The sequence below is a fragment of the Cyprinodon tularosa genome, unplaced genomic scaffold (genome assembly GCF_016077235.1).
Source record: "Cyprinodon tularosa strain WSP-4 unplaced genomic scaffold, ASM1607723v1 ctg168, whole genome shotgun sequence".
In the NCBI taxonomy this organism is placed as follows: domain Eukaryota; kingdom Metazoa; phylum Chordata; class Actinopteri; order Cyprinodontiformes; family Cyprinodontidae; genus Cyprinodon; species Cyprinodon tularosa.
The window spans coordinates 734,066-747,325 of NW_024038513.1; the positions used below are offsets into that span (position 1 = coordinate 734,066).

General features: G+C 45.8%; 1 protein-coding gene across 1 annotated transcript; it reads left to right on the top strand.

The window, feature by feature from the left end:
* Positions 1–5,803: 5,803 nt before the first annotated feature.
* On the top strand, positions 5,804–13,260 carry LOC119780904 (ankyrin repeat domain-containing protein 34A). The gene is made up of 2 exons (XM_038281150.1): positions 5,804–5,943; positions 10,470–13,260. The coding sequence occupies exon 2, from the start codon at positions 10,550–10,552 to the stop codon at positions 12,143–12,145; it is 1,596 nt and encodes a 531-aa protein (XP_038137078.1). The 5' UTR covers positions 5,804–5,943; positions 10,470–10,549; the 3' UTR covers positions 12,146–13,260.

Sequence of the window (13,260 nt, forward strand, 5' to 3'; positions counted from 1 at the left end):
TTTTTGATTTTCAGTAATTAAAATTTTCATTTTTTTTAGCTTTATTCATCCATCCATTCGTCCATCCGTCCATCCATCCATCCAACCATCCATCCATCCATCTGTCCATCATGCCATCCATCACCCTGTCCGTTCTTTCATCCATCCATCCATTCCTACGTTCATTCATCCATCCATCCATCCATTCGTCTGTCCGTCTATCCATCCATCCATCTATTCGCCCATCCGTCCGTCCGTCCATCCATCCATCCATCCATTCGTCCATTTATCCTTCCATCCATCCATCCATCCATCCATCCATCTATTCGCCCATCCGTCCGTCCGTCCATCCATCAATCCATCCATTCGTCCATCCATCCATCCGTCCATTCATCCGTCCATCCATCCATCCTTCCATTCGTCCATCCATCCATCCATCCATTCGTCCGTCCGTCTATCCATCCATTCGTCCATCCGTCTGTCCATCCATCCATCCATCCATTCGTCCGTCTATCCATCCATCCATCCATCCGTCTGTCCATCCATCCATCCATCCATTCGTCCGTCTATCCATCCATCCATCCATCCATCTGTCCATCCATCCATCCATTCATCCGTCCATCCATCCATCCTTCCATTCGTCCATCCATCCATCCATCCATTCGTCCGTCCGTCTATCCGTCTATCCATCCATTCGTCCATCCGTCTGTCCATCCATCCATCCATTCGTCCGTCTATCCATCCATCCATCCATCCGTCTGTCCATCCATCCATCCATTCGTCCGTCTATCCATCCATCCATCCATCCGTCTGTCCATCCATCCATCCATTCGTCCGTCTATCCATCCATCCATCTGTCCATCCATCCATCCATTCGTCCGTCCGTCTATCCGTCCATCCATCCATCCATCCATCCATCCGTCTGTCCGTCCATCCATCCATCCATTCGTCTGTCCGTCTATCCGTCCATCCATCCATCCATCCATCCATCCATCCATTCGTCTGTCCGTCTATCCGTCCATCCGTCCGTCCATCCATCCATTCGTCTGTCCGTCTATCCGTCCATCCATCCATCCATCCATCCATTCGTCTGTCCGTCTATCCGTCCATCCATCCATCCATCCATTCGTCTGTCCGTCTATCCGTCCATCCATCCATCCATCCATTCGTCTGTCCGTCCGTCCATCCATCCATCCATTCATCCATTCGTCTGTCCGTCCATCCATCCATCCATCCATCCATTCGTCTGTCCGTCTATCCATCCGTCCGTCCATCCATCCATCCGCCCATCCGTCCGTCCGTCCATCCATCCGTCTGTCCGTCTATCCATCCATCCATCCATCTATTCGCCCATCTGTCCGTCCGTCCGTCCATCCATCCATCCATCCATCCGTCTGTCCGTCTATCCATCCATCCATCCATCCATCCTTCCATCCATCCATCCATCCATCCATCCATCCGTCTGTCCGTCTATCCATCCATCCATTCGTCTGTCCGTCTATCCATCCATCCATCCATCCGTCCATTTATCCGCCCATCCATCCATCCATTCATTCGTCCATCCATCCATTCGTCTGTCCGTCTATCCATCCATCCATCCATCTGTCCATTCATCTGCCCATCCATCCATCCATCTATTCGCCCATCCGTCCGTCCGTCCGTCCATCCATCCATCCATCCATCTATTCATCCGCCCATCCATCCATCCATCCATTCATTCGTCCATCCATCCATCCGTCCATTCATCCATCCATCCATCCATTCATCCGTCCATCCATCCATCCGTCCGTCCGTCCGTCCATCCATCCGTCCGTCAATCCATCCATCCATCCATCCATCCATCTTCATCATTCTCTATCTTCAGTTTTATGGTTCTGCTCTTTGAAGGTTTAGTTTAATAAAGAACCTTTGCTGTAAATGTTGTTTCCTTCTTCTCAGCTCAGAACTCTGCTCTATTAATAAACTCGGAGTCGAGTTAAAGAATCAAAAACTCAGAGTGAAAGAAAGTGGAGGCGGAGGTGTTGGTGGTACCTGGACAGTACAGAGGAAGAGGAGGAAGACAGGAGTGGATGGAGGAAAAGCTGTGAGGAGAGGAACTGAGAGCGACGAGTTAGAAAAGAAAAGAACAGAAATAGACACATCAGGAACCAGAGGAGCAACGTTGTCCTCAGAGTGTTAAACAGTTTGTTCCTCTGCAGCTTCAAGCCTTCATCAGTCAGGCCAGGATGCGTGTGTCACTGTGGGAACCTTCTGCAGGAATTCAGCTCAGCCGTTACCATAGAAACTGTGTTTCCATAATAGCAGCCCGGTGTGTGAGTGTGTGTGTGTGTGTGTGTCCTGCAGTATTTTATTTTTAACATCAGCAGCTCGACTTCTGATCAGGTTGAATTCAGATGATGGTTTCGGTTCAGCTTTATGCATGGGGCGTGTTTTCTGTGACCTCACATGTGATCGATGACACACATGTTTCCGTGGGTCAGAGAGATGCTCAGGCTTTTCAGGTGTTCAGATTTAGGTATCAAGAAGATCCTCTGGTTCAGCGAGTGGGTGATCCTCCAGCAGGACGTTTCTGGAAAACCTCCACAGGGAGGAATCCTGATCAGATCAACTGTGGAGGAGCAGCAGCTCTGCTGCAACCTCCTGATGGACGATCTGAAGCAGAGACAGACTCAACCTCAAGTTTAGACCTTGATTTCCCATCATCCACAGGCGTAATCAGCAGTTTGAGCAACAACCGCAGTACGCAGGAACACTTCTAGGAATAAAACAAGGACAACAGCAAAACGTATTAGACCCTTTGACAGACATGTGGTCACGAGGGATTGCTGGAATCAAACTTACAACCACAAACTGCAGATGCTCTAAGTTTGTTTGAAAACATCAGATTGTAGATTCTTGTTTTGAACTAAAGGTCCATGGGCAGGGGCAGATTTAGGAAATTTGGGGCCCTAGGCACAAACAGGCAGGGGGCCCTTTGAATTAAGAAGCCAACACATAGAACAGCCCCATTCTCCAGATAGAGAAATGTTAATAGAATAGACATCCATTATCTGTTCTAGGTTGTGTCCCTCTCTTCTTGTCCCTTTTCTTCTTGTTTTCCTCTCTATGTTTTTTACTTAGCTGACTTTTCATGCTGTCCCTAAAGGAATGAAAGATTTTTTCCAAGCACTAAGCTCACTTGTAGTCCTTCTTTTCACTGTAGACAAGCCATGATCTGCTTATCTGTTCTCCATTTTTCATTTGGATGAAATAATAGCTGCATGAATCATGACAGCAGACAAGATAGAGGAGAGCAGGAGGCGGGGTTACCAATCTACTGGCTCTGGAGAGCAGAGTTCGCTGCTTTTAGATGTTGTCTCCAAAGTCTCCAGTAGCAGAAAAAAGTCTCTAGATTTGGCGCTAGGAGCTTTTTACAAATCAAAGTGCTAGAGGGGTCTGAAAAGTGGCTAAATATAGCGACTAAAGCGCTAAGTTGGCAACACTGCTCTTTGCATGGTTTGTTTTCAAATGGTTTGCTGCTGTCTGTTTGGACCTTTCTGAACATGTGCAGCAAATGGACTGATCCAATATGGTGGACGCTGAAGGGGGGGGGCTGAGACACACTTAATATTATCAGCGTTCTGATGGCATTTTAGTAAAAGGATTTTTATCAGAAACATAATTAATGTGCACAAATAAGGAATAGTTGTGCTTACCATAGATGTTAAAAAAAAAGTTTTAGGGCCCCCCCAGGAACTTGGGGCCCTAGGCACCTGCCTAATATTTCCTAATGGTAAATCCCCCCATGCCCATGGGCCAGATCTGGACCACCAGGGCAATTTATTTGGCCCTCATGAGCTGAAATATTGTAATTTTTTGTTTTCTAAAGTGTATTAAGTTGCTAAAACTCCTATTTAAAGGTACACTATGCAACTGGTGTTGATTTTCCAACTAGGCTCCCCCCAGAGGGCGAAAGTAAAAGTGCACTGTCGTAAATATGCACAGCTGTTCTCCTGGTTTCTCTGTCAAGCCAGGCACGGTTGTTTTGAGCTTAGCAGACAGGCGAACGCAACAAATGACTAACACAGTGAAAGTATGAACATGCACACAGAGAGAGAGAAACCATTCCAATGTTACTTACAATCGCATCAGCAGAAACGCGAGGTCCCATCAGCCTTGCAGCCTTCTTTTTATTTTAGCTCTCGCCATTCGGAAAAAGCTTGCCCGATGTTCACCCGTGTACGACTCCTCTCTCTGTCCGGAGCCCTTTTCCTCTATCTTGCCTGCTCCGACATGGGCTTTCACTGTTTCCACGCTGGTTCCGCCATGATAACTGCACAAAGATCGCCACTGTGCTAGCAACGAGAATGCTTTTAACTGGGGGCGTGTAGCAGTTCTCGCCGTAAAGCAAGACCGACTCTCGCGAGAATTCTGAGCCTGTGGGTGCGGGCCGAGGGCTCCTGCAATTGCAAGTGCGGTATTTCCCCACAGACCACCAGGGCGGCCGAGAAAACCTTTGTTTAACCTGAAATGACTCATTTAGTCATCCAAAACGTTATGGAACACATTAACTGAAAAATGTTGCATAGTGTGCCTTTAAAAAAGATTTAAGTTTTAACACCAGAGCAGCGTGTTGTTTATAAATGAAACCAGGGAATCAAACGGCTCATTTAAGCAGCTGCAACTGGCTCTTATTCATTTATGAAGACTTGATCCAGCTGAAGTTGACTAATATAAAAGAGTTTTACAACCCTTGTTTTAAACTTCACTGAATTAATTTCCGCTATAGTTTGTAGTTATTTTTCAGGAAATAAAGTTCAGCTCTAACTGAAGCATCCATGACTGAATAAATGTGTGTCCTAATGAATTTAGAATTATTCAGTAAAAAAAATAAAATAATAATTTTCATCGCGTTCACTGAGTCTGGGAGCGGCCATTTTAGCCCAAATATAGTAACCCCTCCCTCCTGCCATCTTCCAGCAGTGACGTCACGGTGCGGTAAGCCTAGCGCCATTCTCCCCGCTTTCCAAGCTAAATCAATGGGAACTACTAGACACATCTGCAATCAACAATTATTGAAGATTTCCAGAGGACTTCACCATTGAAATTCACCAGAGCTATAGTGAAACTGACAATCCCCACGTGCATGGCAGCTGGATGCTGGAATACATCGGGTAAAAGTGAAAAAAAAAGAGTTATTCCACCTTTCTGATTCCTGATCCTCCACGGACGGGTTGGTCGTTGGATCGCCAACTTGAAGAGGGAGGATTTGCCATCGAACTTCTGGCCAGAGAAAAAACCCGTAATATGTAGCCAACATTTGGAAGAAGAATGTTTTCAAGATGACTTGGATAATAGCGCGTTGTGACAAACAGCAGATACAGCACTGGGACTTGATCAACAGCCGATACCGCACCGTGACGTCACAAACCGGTAGGTGGCAGTAGTGTTCTTTGACAAACATGGATGCCTCCAGTAAAGCACATTCACATGAAAATTACTCTAAATTAAAAACACTGATCATTTATTAGAAAGTATGTAATAATTTCATATTTAAAGTACTTTCAGAAGTTTGTGCTCTGAATATGAGCGGATTTTTCCTTTAATGAGGGTCAGAGGAAAGGTGCTCTCTGCTGCCCTCCTCTGGAAGCAGATGCTATTGCAGACGCTCCCGTGCAGCAGGTATGCGGCTCACATCTTTCTGAGTTTTTAACAGTTTGCTCTGACTTTAGGCTCTGAAAGGTTTCTGCAAATATCAGGAGGCGGCTGGTCACCATGGATACAGCAGGGTGGGCTGGCATCTCCGATGATAGCTGAACAGAAACTGATCAACTCAGATCTGAATGTTTGGATTCGACGCGAACGAGCTCTAAGGGTTAATTAGGGCTTGGAGGAAGAGGAAGAGGAGGAGGAGCGTCGCGCAGCGGCTCCGTCAGTCGGTCGGTAAGAGCTGAGGAAGAGGAGGCAGCTGTTCCTTCAGCTGCGGTAAGAAAATCCTTCCTCCTCCTTCATCTTTTGCTCCTTCTCTTCCATCACTGCAGCGTCTCTCCTCTTCATCCCTCCATTGTCATCATCGGCTTCAACAGTGGGCGCGCGCGCCCGTGTGTTTGAGTGCTCGCGCCCAGATGTTGAAGCGGTGATGATGCAGTAACACCCTGTCCATCTTCTCCTCTCGTGCGCGTGAGGTTGCGCACCGGCATGGTCAGATCACGCGCACCCGCTCGTGCAGCCGGTGAGTAAATATAGAAAGGGAGTGCGTCAGAATCGCGGGGTGACGTAAAAACGGTGACACCGCATTCCTTCACAGATCATCATCATCACCACCTGGTGACACATGACAGACCGAGAGGCGCAGGTGAGGGGACACGTGACCAGATCAGAACTGCTTTCTGCAGCTTTTCACCAGTTTGACCAGTGAGCGGTTCCAGTTCCTTTCTGATCCAATTTACGGACTGATGAGTTGATGCAAAACCTCACTGAAAGTTCACTATTATGCAAAGCAGGCAGAAGTGTCACCATGGGAACACATGAAGAATGGATGGATGGATGGATAGATATATTATGAGTTGATTGATTAATTCATGCATGAATGAATCATTGGATGGATGGAGGAACAGATGGAGAAATGGATGGATGGACATGTTTTTGGATATTTTGACTGAGTTTTAAAAATAAATGTACTTTGACGTAAAATCCGTGACAATTACAACCAACCAACCCTTTGTTCCTTTTCCTGATATTTATTTATATATGCATTTGTTTTTGGAGAGCAAAACCAAAGAAGAACAAACACACTGAAAGTTATTACCTTTTATTGGGAGCCCTGTAATGACAGCGCCCTCTGTGGCCGGAAGTGATAACTATATTATTTGGTTTGACTCCCTCAATGGATCAATATTTTAGTGAAGAAATGGATTTATACCAAAACTAGAGAATACAATGCATAAGCAAATCTGCGTGTCTTCAGACCTTCAGAAGCACTTTTATGAATGTCTGGACCCACACCTGCAAATGATTCAGGGAATTTTCAGAGCACCTGGACTGGACATCTGCTCAGACACAATCTGACTCCTGTTTGAGTAATGTAAAGGCCTGAACACACCGGTTCCGTACGACTTTTCAATCTCCGATCAGATTTATTTCCACATCACACTGACTGCTATAGAGAGGCTCCGACTAGGCAGGGTGAGCAGATCTGCACTGATTTTGTCAATGTCAAATTTATTTATATAGCACTTTAAAAACAGGTATAAAACTGCACCAAAGTGAAACACTGCTTCAATTAAAAGCCGAAGAATAAGAATATGTTTTAAGAAGCGATTTAAAATGATCCAGGCTGTGGGCAGATTTAATTTGAAGAGGTAAATGGTTCCACAGAATTGGAGCAACAACAGAGAAGCCCGATCTCCTTTCCTCTCGAGTCCGAGGAAAAGTCACTAATAGTTGATTATTGAACGTAGACTTCTCGACACTGACTGGAATTTGAAAAGATCTCTAAGATAAGGAGGAGCTAATCCATTTAAGACTTTATAAGTTAATAAAAGAATCTAAAATCTATTTAGTAAAAGACAGTATAGGCCTTATATGGTTCCAGTAAGAAGCCGAGCCGCTGCGTTCTGGATCAGTTGAAGATCTGTGATTTATCCATGCCTCTATATGATGAATTGCAATAATCCAACTGGGATGTAATGAAAGTATGGATAATTCCTTCAAAGTTCTTAAAACAAAAATAGGATTTAATTTTTGCTAAAATCCACAGGTGATAAAAATTTGATCTAACCAGAGATTGCAAAAGTACTCACTTTCCGTACTTGAGTAAAAGTACAGATACTTGTGTTAAAAAATACTCTGGTAAAAGTGGAAGTACTGATTAAATTTCTTTACTCAAGTAAAAGTAACAAAGTACAGGCTTGTAAATTTACTTAGATCTCCGTTGTGTTCATTTTCAATCATCTCGTCGTCCATGCTACTATGCTAACGCCACCGCCACCAAGCTGCAATGATTTGCCGCCAATGAATACCGCCGAATCTGTCGATTCATCTTGTAGCGGTGCGTCAAATGCAACGTAGATTCCCATCCAATTAGATTGAATTTGGTATTGATGACGTGAAAAATAATAACGGTAACTCCATTGAAATGATTCAAAACTAAAGTAACGAGTCAATTTTTTATAATGTAAGGAGTAGAAGTAAAAAGTTGCCATAAAAATAAGTAGTAAAGTAAAGTAAAAATATCAGAAAAATCTACTTGACTACAGTAACGAAGTATTTGTACTTCTTTACTTCCCATCTCTGAATCTAACAACAGAGTTAACTTGTTTATCTAGCTTTAAACAGCTGTTGAATGTAAAACCAAGATTTCTAGCAGAGGTCTGACAAAACCGAGCTAAAGAACCAAGAATCAGATCTGGATTTGTAGTATGAAGACTGACCAAATAATATAACTTTAGTTTTACTTTGAGTAAGGTGAAGAAAGTTTTGTTCTATCCAAGATTTGCCTTCAGCTACACAATCTATCAATAGCTGAAGAGATTAATTTTCCCATTTTGTAGTTTAAGGGGCATATAAATCTGAACATCATCTGCAAAGAAATTAAAAAGAAACACCAAACTTATGGAAAATCTGACCAAGAGGCAGTAAATACAAAATAAACAAAATAGGACCTAGAATCAAGCCTTGGGGAACGCCATCCTCTAAAGGTTTGGCCCCAGAACAGCATTGGTCAAGATGAACTGAAAAAGTTGTCTTTTCTAGATAAGACTGAACCCCACTTTACAAGTCTGTGCAGCATGTCAAGCCAGAACAGATGGAGAATCTGGTCATTTTATCCCCATCAGCCGTAGTTCACATGTTCATAATGTAGTAAAAACATGAGATCATGAGTAAAGAAAAGAAAAGCGCAGCAATAAACGGTGTGAGATGCTTTCTATGCTGACTGAGGCATAGAGGTGATTCTTAGAGAGCGATATGGGAAGTTTATCCAAGTTTTTCTTTCTTTTTCATAAAGATGTGAGAGATACGCTGCTTACCTGCTCTGTCTGCACCCCATTATTATTATTTTTTTTTTTTTTTAGGCTCATAGAGGATCACTATTTTACCATATCTGTTTTTTTTTCTCCTGAATTAATTTTTTTGCAAGAAGATTGATAAACTGCGCTTTCTGTCCCTCATTGTTTTTGTGAGGCTCAAAGAGGATCACTACTTTATCCGTTTTCTGTCCTCCTGAACTCCTATAATTTGCAAAGTTTTGTTTTTTAATGTTTCATTCATTGTTTTTGCACCACTCTGTCCTGCTTACTATTTACACTATGTGCGACTCCAAACTGACAAAATTTTATTTTGTATTTTGCTGGAGGTTTCTTCCTGCTAAAAGGAAGTTTTTTCTCTCCACTGTCACTACAAGCATGCTTAGTTTGAGGAATTGTATTCCAGTCAATGAGTCGATGCAATCAACTGGTTTTCCTTAGATAGAAAACTTTGAATCAATCTGACTGGATGATCTGGTTGAACTGTAAAGTGCCTTGTAATGAGGTGTTGTGAATTAGCGCTGTAGAAATAAACTGAATTTAATTAAGTATTTTCCTCCAAAGTAGATGTGTTTTACTTTTTAATCGTAAAAAGATTAAAAACCCATGTCAGACCCATGAATTGCTAACCTGACTCCGCCAGATGGATTTGCTCCACATATCCATCTGGAAACCTTCCGTTGAAGTAATTTTGGGAAGGGGCGAAAATACTGGTTAGCTGATTGGCCTATGTTGGTGATAGACGGGCCAAATAAACCAATCAGATCAACGAAGCATATGACGTACTAACAGAGCGACGACGAAAACACAACCACAAGCCAGGCTACTCTTGCCGAAACCAGTCAGGAGAAGAGCAAAAACATCTTTTCCTCTGAGAAAAGCCTCCAGAGCAGTGTTTTGCTCTTCTCTCAGTGAAGAAATACTCTGTAATTTCGATAAAACTTGCTCGATAGCCACGCTAACGCTAGTTTCATCGGCTGAAGCCGCCATGTTCTTTAGACTGAACTGTCGCGCTTCTCGTTGCGTCACACCTCAACCCGCCTCAAAGCCAACGCTGATTGGACGTTCGTTTGGTGAACGGCTCCAAATTTTCTTCAACGGAGAGTCTCCAGACTGATTAGCGAGTGAAACCTTGAAAGCTCGCGAGATCAAGATGGTCTCACGAGGCTAATGAATTGCAGCGTAGTCTGACTAAAACAGAACTGGGCTCTATCTCAGTCGGAGCTATGCAGCCCTCTTGTGTAAATTCGTGTTGAGTGTGATCATCCCCACCGACTTTCAATGAGCGCTAAACGCCACGACCTCGTCCTATGCGATTTTCTGTCAGATCAGATGTAAAATCGGATTTGGTGTGTTCTGAAATTAAACTGCTTTGAGTCATATTGTTAGAGTGCCATCCTCCTCATCCCTTCTACTAATTAAATGGCAGCATGTCTCTTTGTTTGCTAACACGTTCAGGTTTTAATTGCTGTCTTTTTTTTGCAGGTCATGTGACTCTTTAGAGAAGATGTTTGGCCTTAACAGAGCTTCCAGTGGGCGGGAGGTCTGAGGAGAGGCAAAGGATCATGGGAGATGGAGGGCCCTTGCAGACCGAGGGGAATGCCCTCCTCAAAGCCGTCTTCCAGGGGAAGCTGCGTCTCGCCCGGTTACTTCTGGAGGGCGGAGCCTATATCAATGAAGGCAACGAACGAGGAGAGACACCAATATCTGCTGCTTGCCTGGGGAGCTATGACGACCCACAGACCCGCCAACGGATGGTTCGGTACCTGCTGGAGAAAGGGGCCGACCCTAACATCCCTGATAAGAGCGGGCGCACGGCGCTGATGCACGCCTGTGCTGAGCAGGCAGGGAAGGAAGTGGTGTCACTGCTGCTGGAGAACGGTGCAGATCCCAGCCTCAAAGACTATTCTGGCGCCTCTGCTCTTGTCCACGCCATCAACAGGGGAGATCGCGAGACCCTGCAGGTGTTACTAGATGCCTGCAAGGCCAAAGGCAAAGAAGTAATCATCATCACCACCGACACTTCTCCATCAGGCACCAAGAAGACTAAACAGTACCTGAACTCACCGCCCTCCCCAGGCATTGTGGACAAACTGTCTCCCGCCTGTATGTCACCTTCAGATGTAGAGATCGGCACTTCGTCGCCAGCAGGAGACAAGAGCAAGGAGGGGATCTTCAGTTTTGCACTCACCTCAGCATTACCCCTCCCATCAGCACGGCCTCCAGGTGAGAAAAGGCCCCCTCCTCGAAAGCTCCTGAAGAGGCTAAACTCCGAGCCTTGGGGCCTGGTGGCGCCCTCCATGTTAAATGAAGTTCCTCAGGACAGATTGGATCAGGGTCTGGAAGAGGAGGGCAGCACAGACGTGAGCAGGATGGTCTCTGAGATGAATGGCCTGTACGTCTCAGACCCGCTGCAACCTCGGTTGTCACGGCGACACAGCATTGAGACCCATGACCCCTGTTCACCTAAACCCATCGACCGGTCCTGCTCTGAGGACTGCACAGGTCTTCCTGCCCCTTCTTGGGCCGACAAGGTCCAGCAGCACCAGATCCTATACCGCAGAAATACAGCTCCAGAGCCCCAGGAAAATGCCGGGGGGCCAGGGGCAGTGGCACCCCGTGTTCTGGCACACCCTAAACTTACCCGGATGGAACACTATGAGTCAGACACCCATCTGTGTCCAGAGTCCATCCCTGGATCTCCAGACTCTGGACGGGTGTCTGTGGAGCGTCGAAGATACAATGCCTCCCCCCTCACCCTGTTGACCAGCTCATCCAGGGAGTCTCTGGAGAACATTCCAAACTCTGTGTCCCCCATTACTATGCGCAGGCGCCAGCCCGGTCTCTTGGAACGTCGGGGCTCTGGAACACTGCTGTTGGACCACATTTCCCATACCAGGCCCGGCTTTCTGCCTCCTCTTAATGTGAACCCCCAAAGACCCATCCCTGATATACGGGCCAACGGAAAGCCCACCTCACCCGTCCACTGCGGACACAAGATCCTGGTACCCATGGCCCCCACCTCACCCAAACGGGGCCTTGAGTTTAAGATGAAGAAGAAGCTGATGAGAAGACACTCAATGCAGACAGAGCAGATGAAGCAACTCTCGACCTTTCAGGAGATTCTGGCTGAAAAGGTTGTTGAGTCAAATGGGGATTGATTACAGGAGGATGCAAAGCATAGTAGGTATCTACATCCTCTTCACTGCTGAGGGAGTCCAAACAAATTTCTGGTGTCTAAATAAGGCGGTAACAAACAGCAGCTTGGCCGGAACCCCTTGATTGGACCAGTTTTAGTCTCTGTGAGGTTCAGGTTAAAGGTTCTGATCAATCGGTATGTCCCCTGCAGCAATCAGTGATCCCAGTTTGGAGAATCAGTAATGATAGTGGATACGATAACCATGTGCAGTAAAGTCTGGTTTATGCTCAGACTCCAGGTCGTCTGCGTGTGTGTCGCAGTTAACGCAGATATGCCCCACCCCCTTCTGCAGACATTCTGGTGAACCTCCCCAAAATTGTAGGTGACCACAGACAGTGCCACAGACAGGAGGCCTCTGATTGGTCAATTCTACATCTGCTCTACACTATGCGTATTTCCTGTTTGGTACCTAATGGCAGGAACTGTGGCTGTAGTGCCGTCCACAACGCCTGGCACACCTCGGACACTAACCCAGACACCGTACAGGACGCTAGTTTGTAGCTCTTTGCAACGGTCTGTTGGTTAGCACCCGAAGCCAGAACACGCAGCGCCACGGCCAGTTTTTGGGAAACACTCACGGGGGAACTGTGTGTCGTCCGGCGTTGGATGACGGGTTGTAGGCGGCGAACAAGCTTGTCAAACCGACACACGGACATCCTGAAATACTTGAAATGCATTTCCTCGTCATCTCTCATCGGTAGCACAAGAAACACGCCACCCACCACACCTACAGTCCTAGCTAGTTCCTGATTGTCCCTCTTGCGTTGTGGCGTGGAATAACATAGGTTCAAAATTGGGCATAAATCAAAAATATCTTTGTCATACCTGCGACAAGCTAACTGCGACACACTGCTGCGGGAGTATACACAGCCCTTAAGGGTCCTGAGCCTCATCAGTCTGACCTAAAGCATCTTCAGACAGCTACATCATGGAAGCAAGAACCACACCTTCTTCAGGTGGGCGCCAGGATCACTGGCCGAGCCGTACAGAGGAAGTGGTGCTGGTTGGAGCGAAGGATCTCCTCGACTGACCAGCAATGAGAACCTCCAAAATAATAGCAGCCCCTATCAAAGTTCT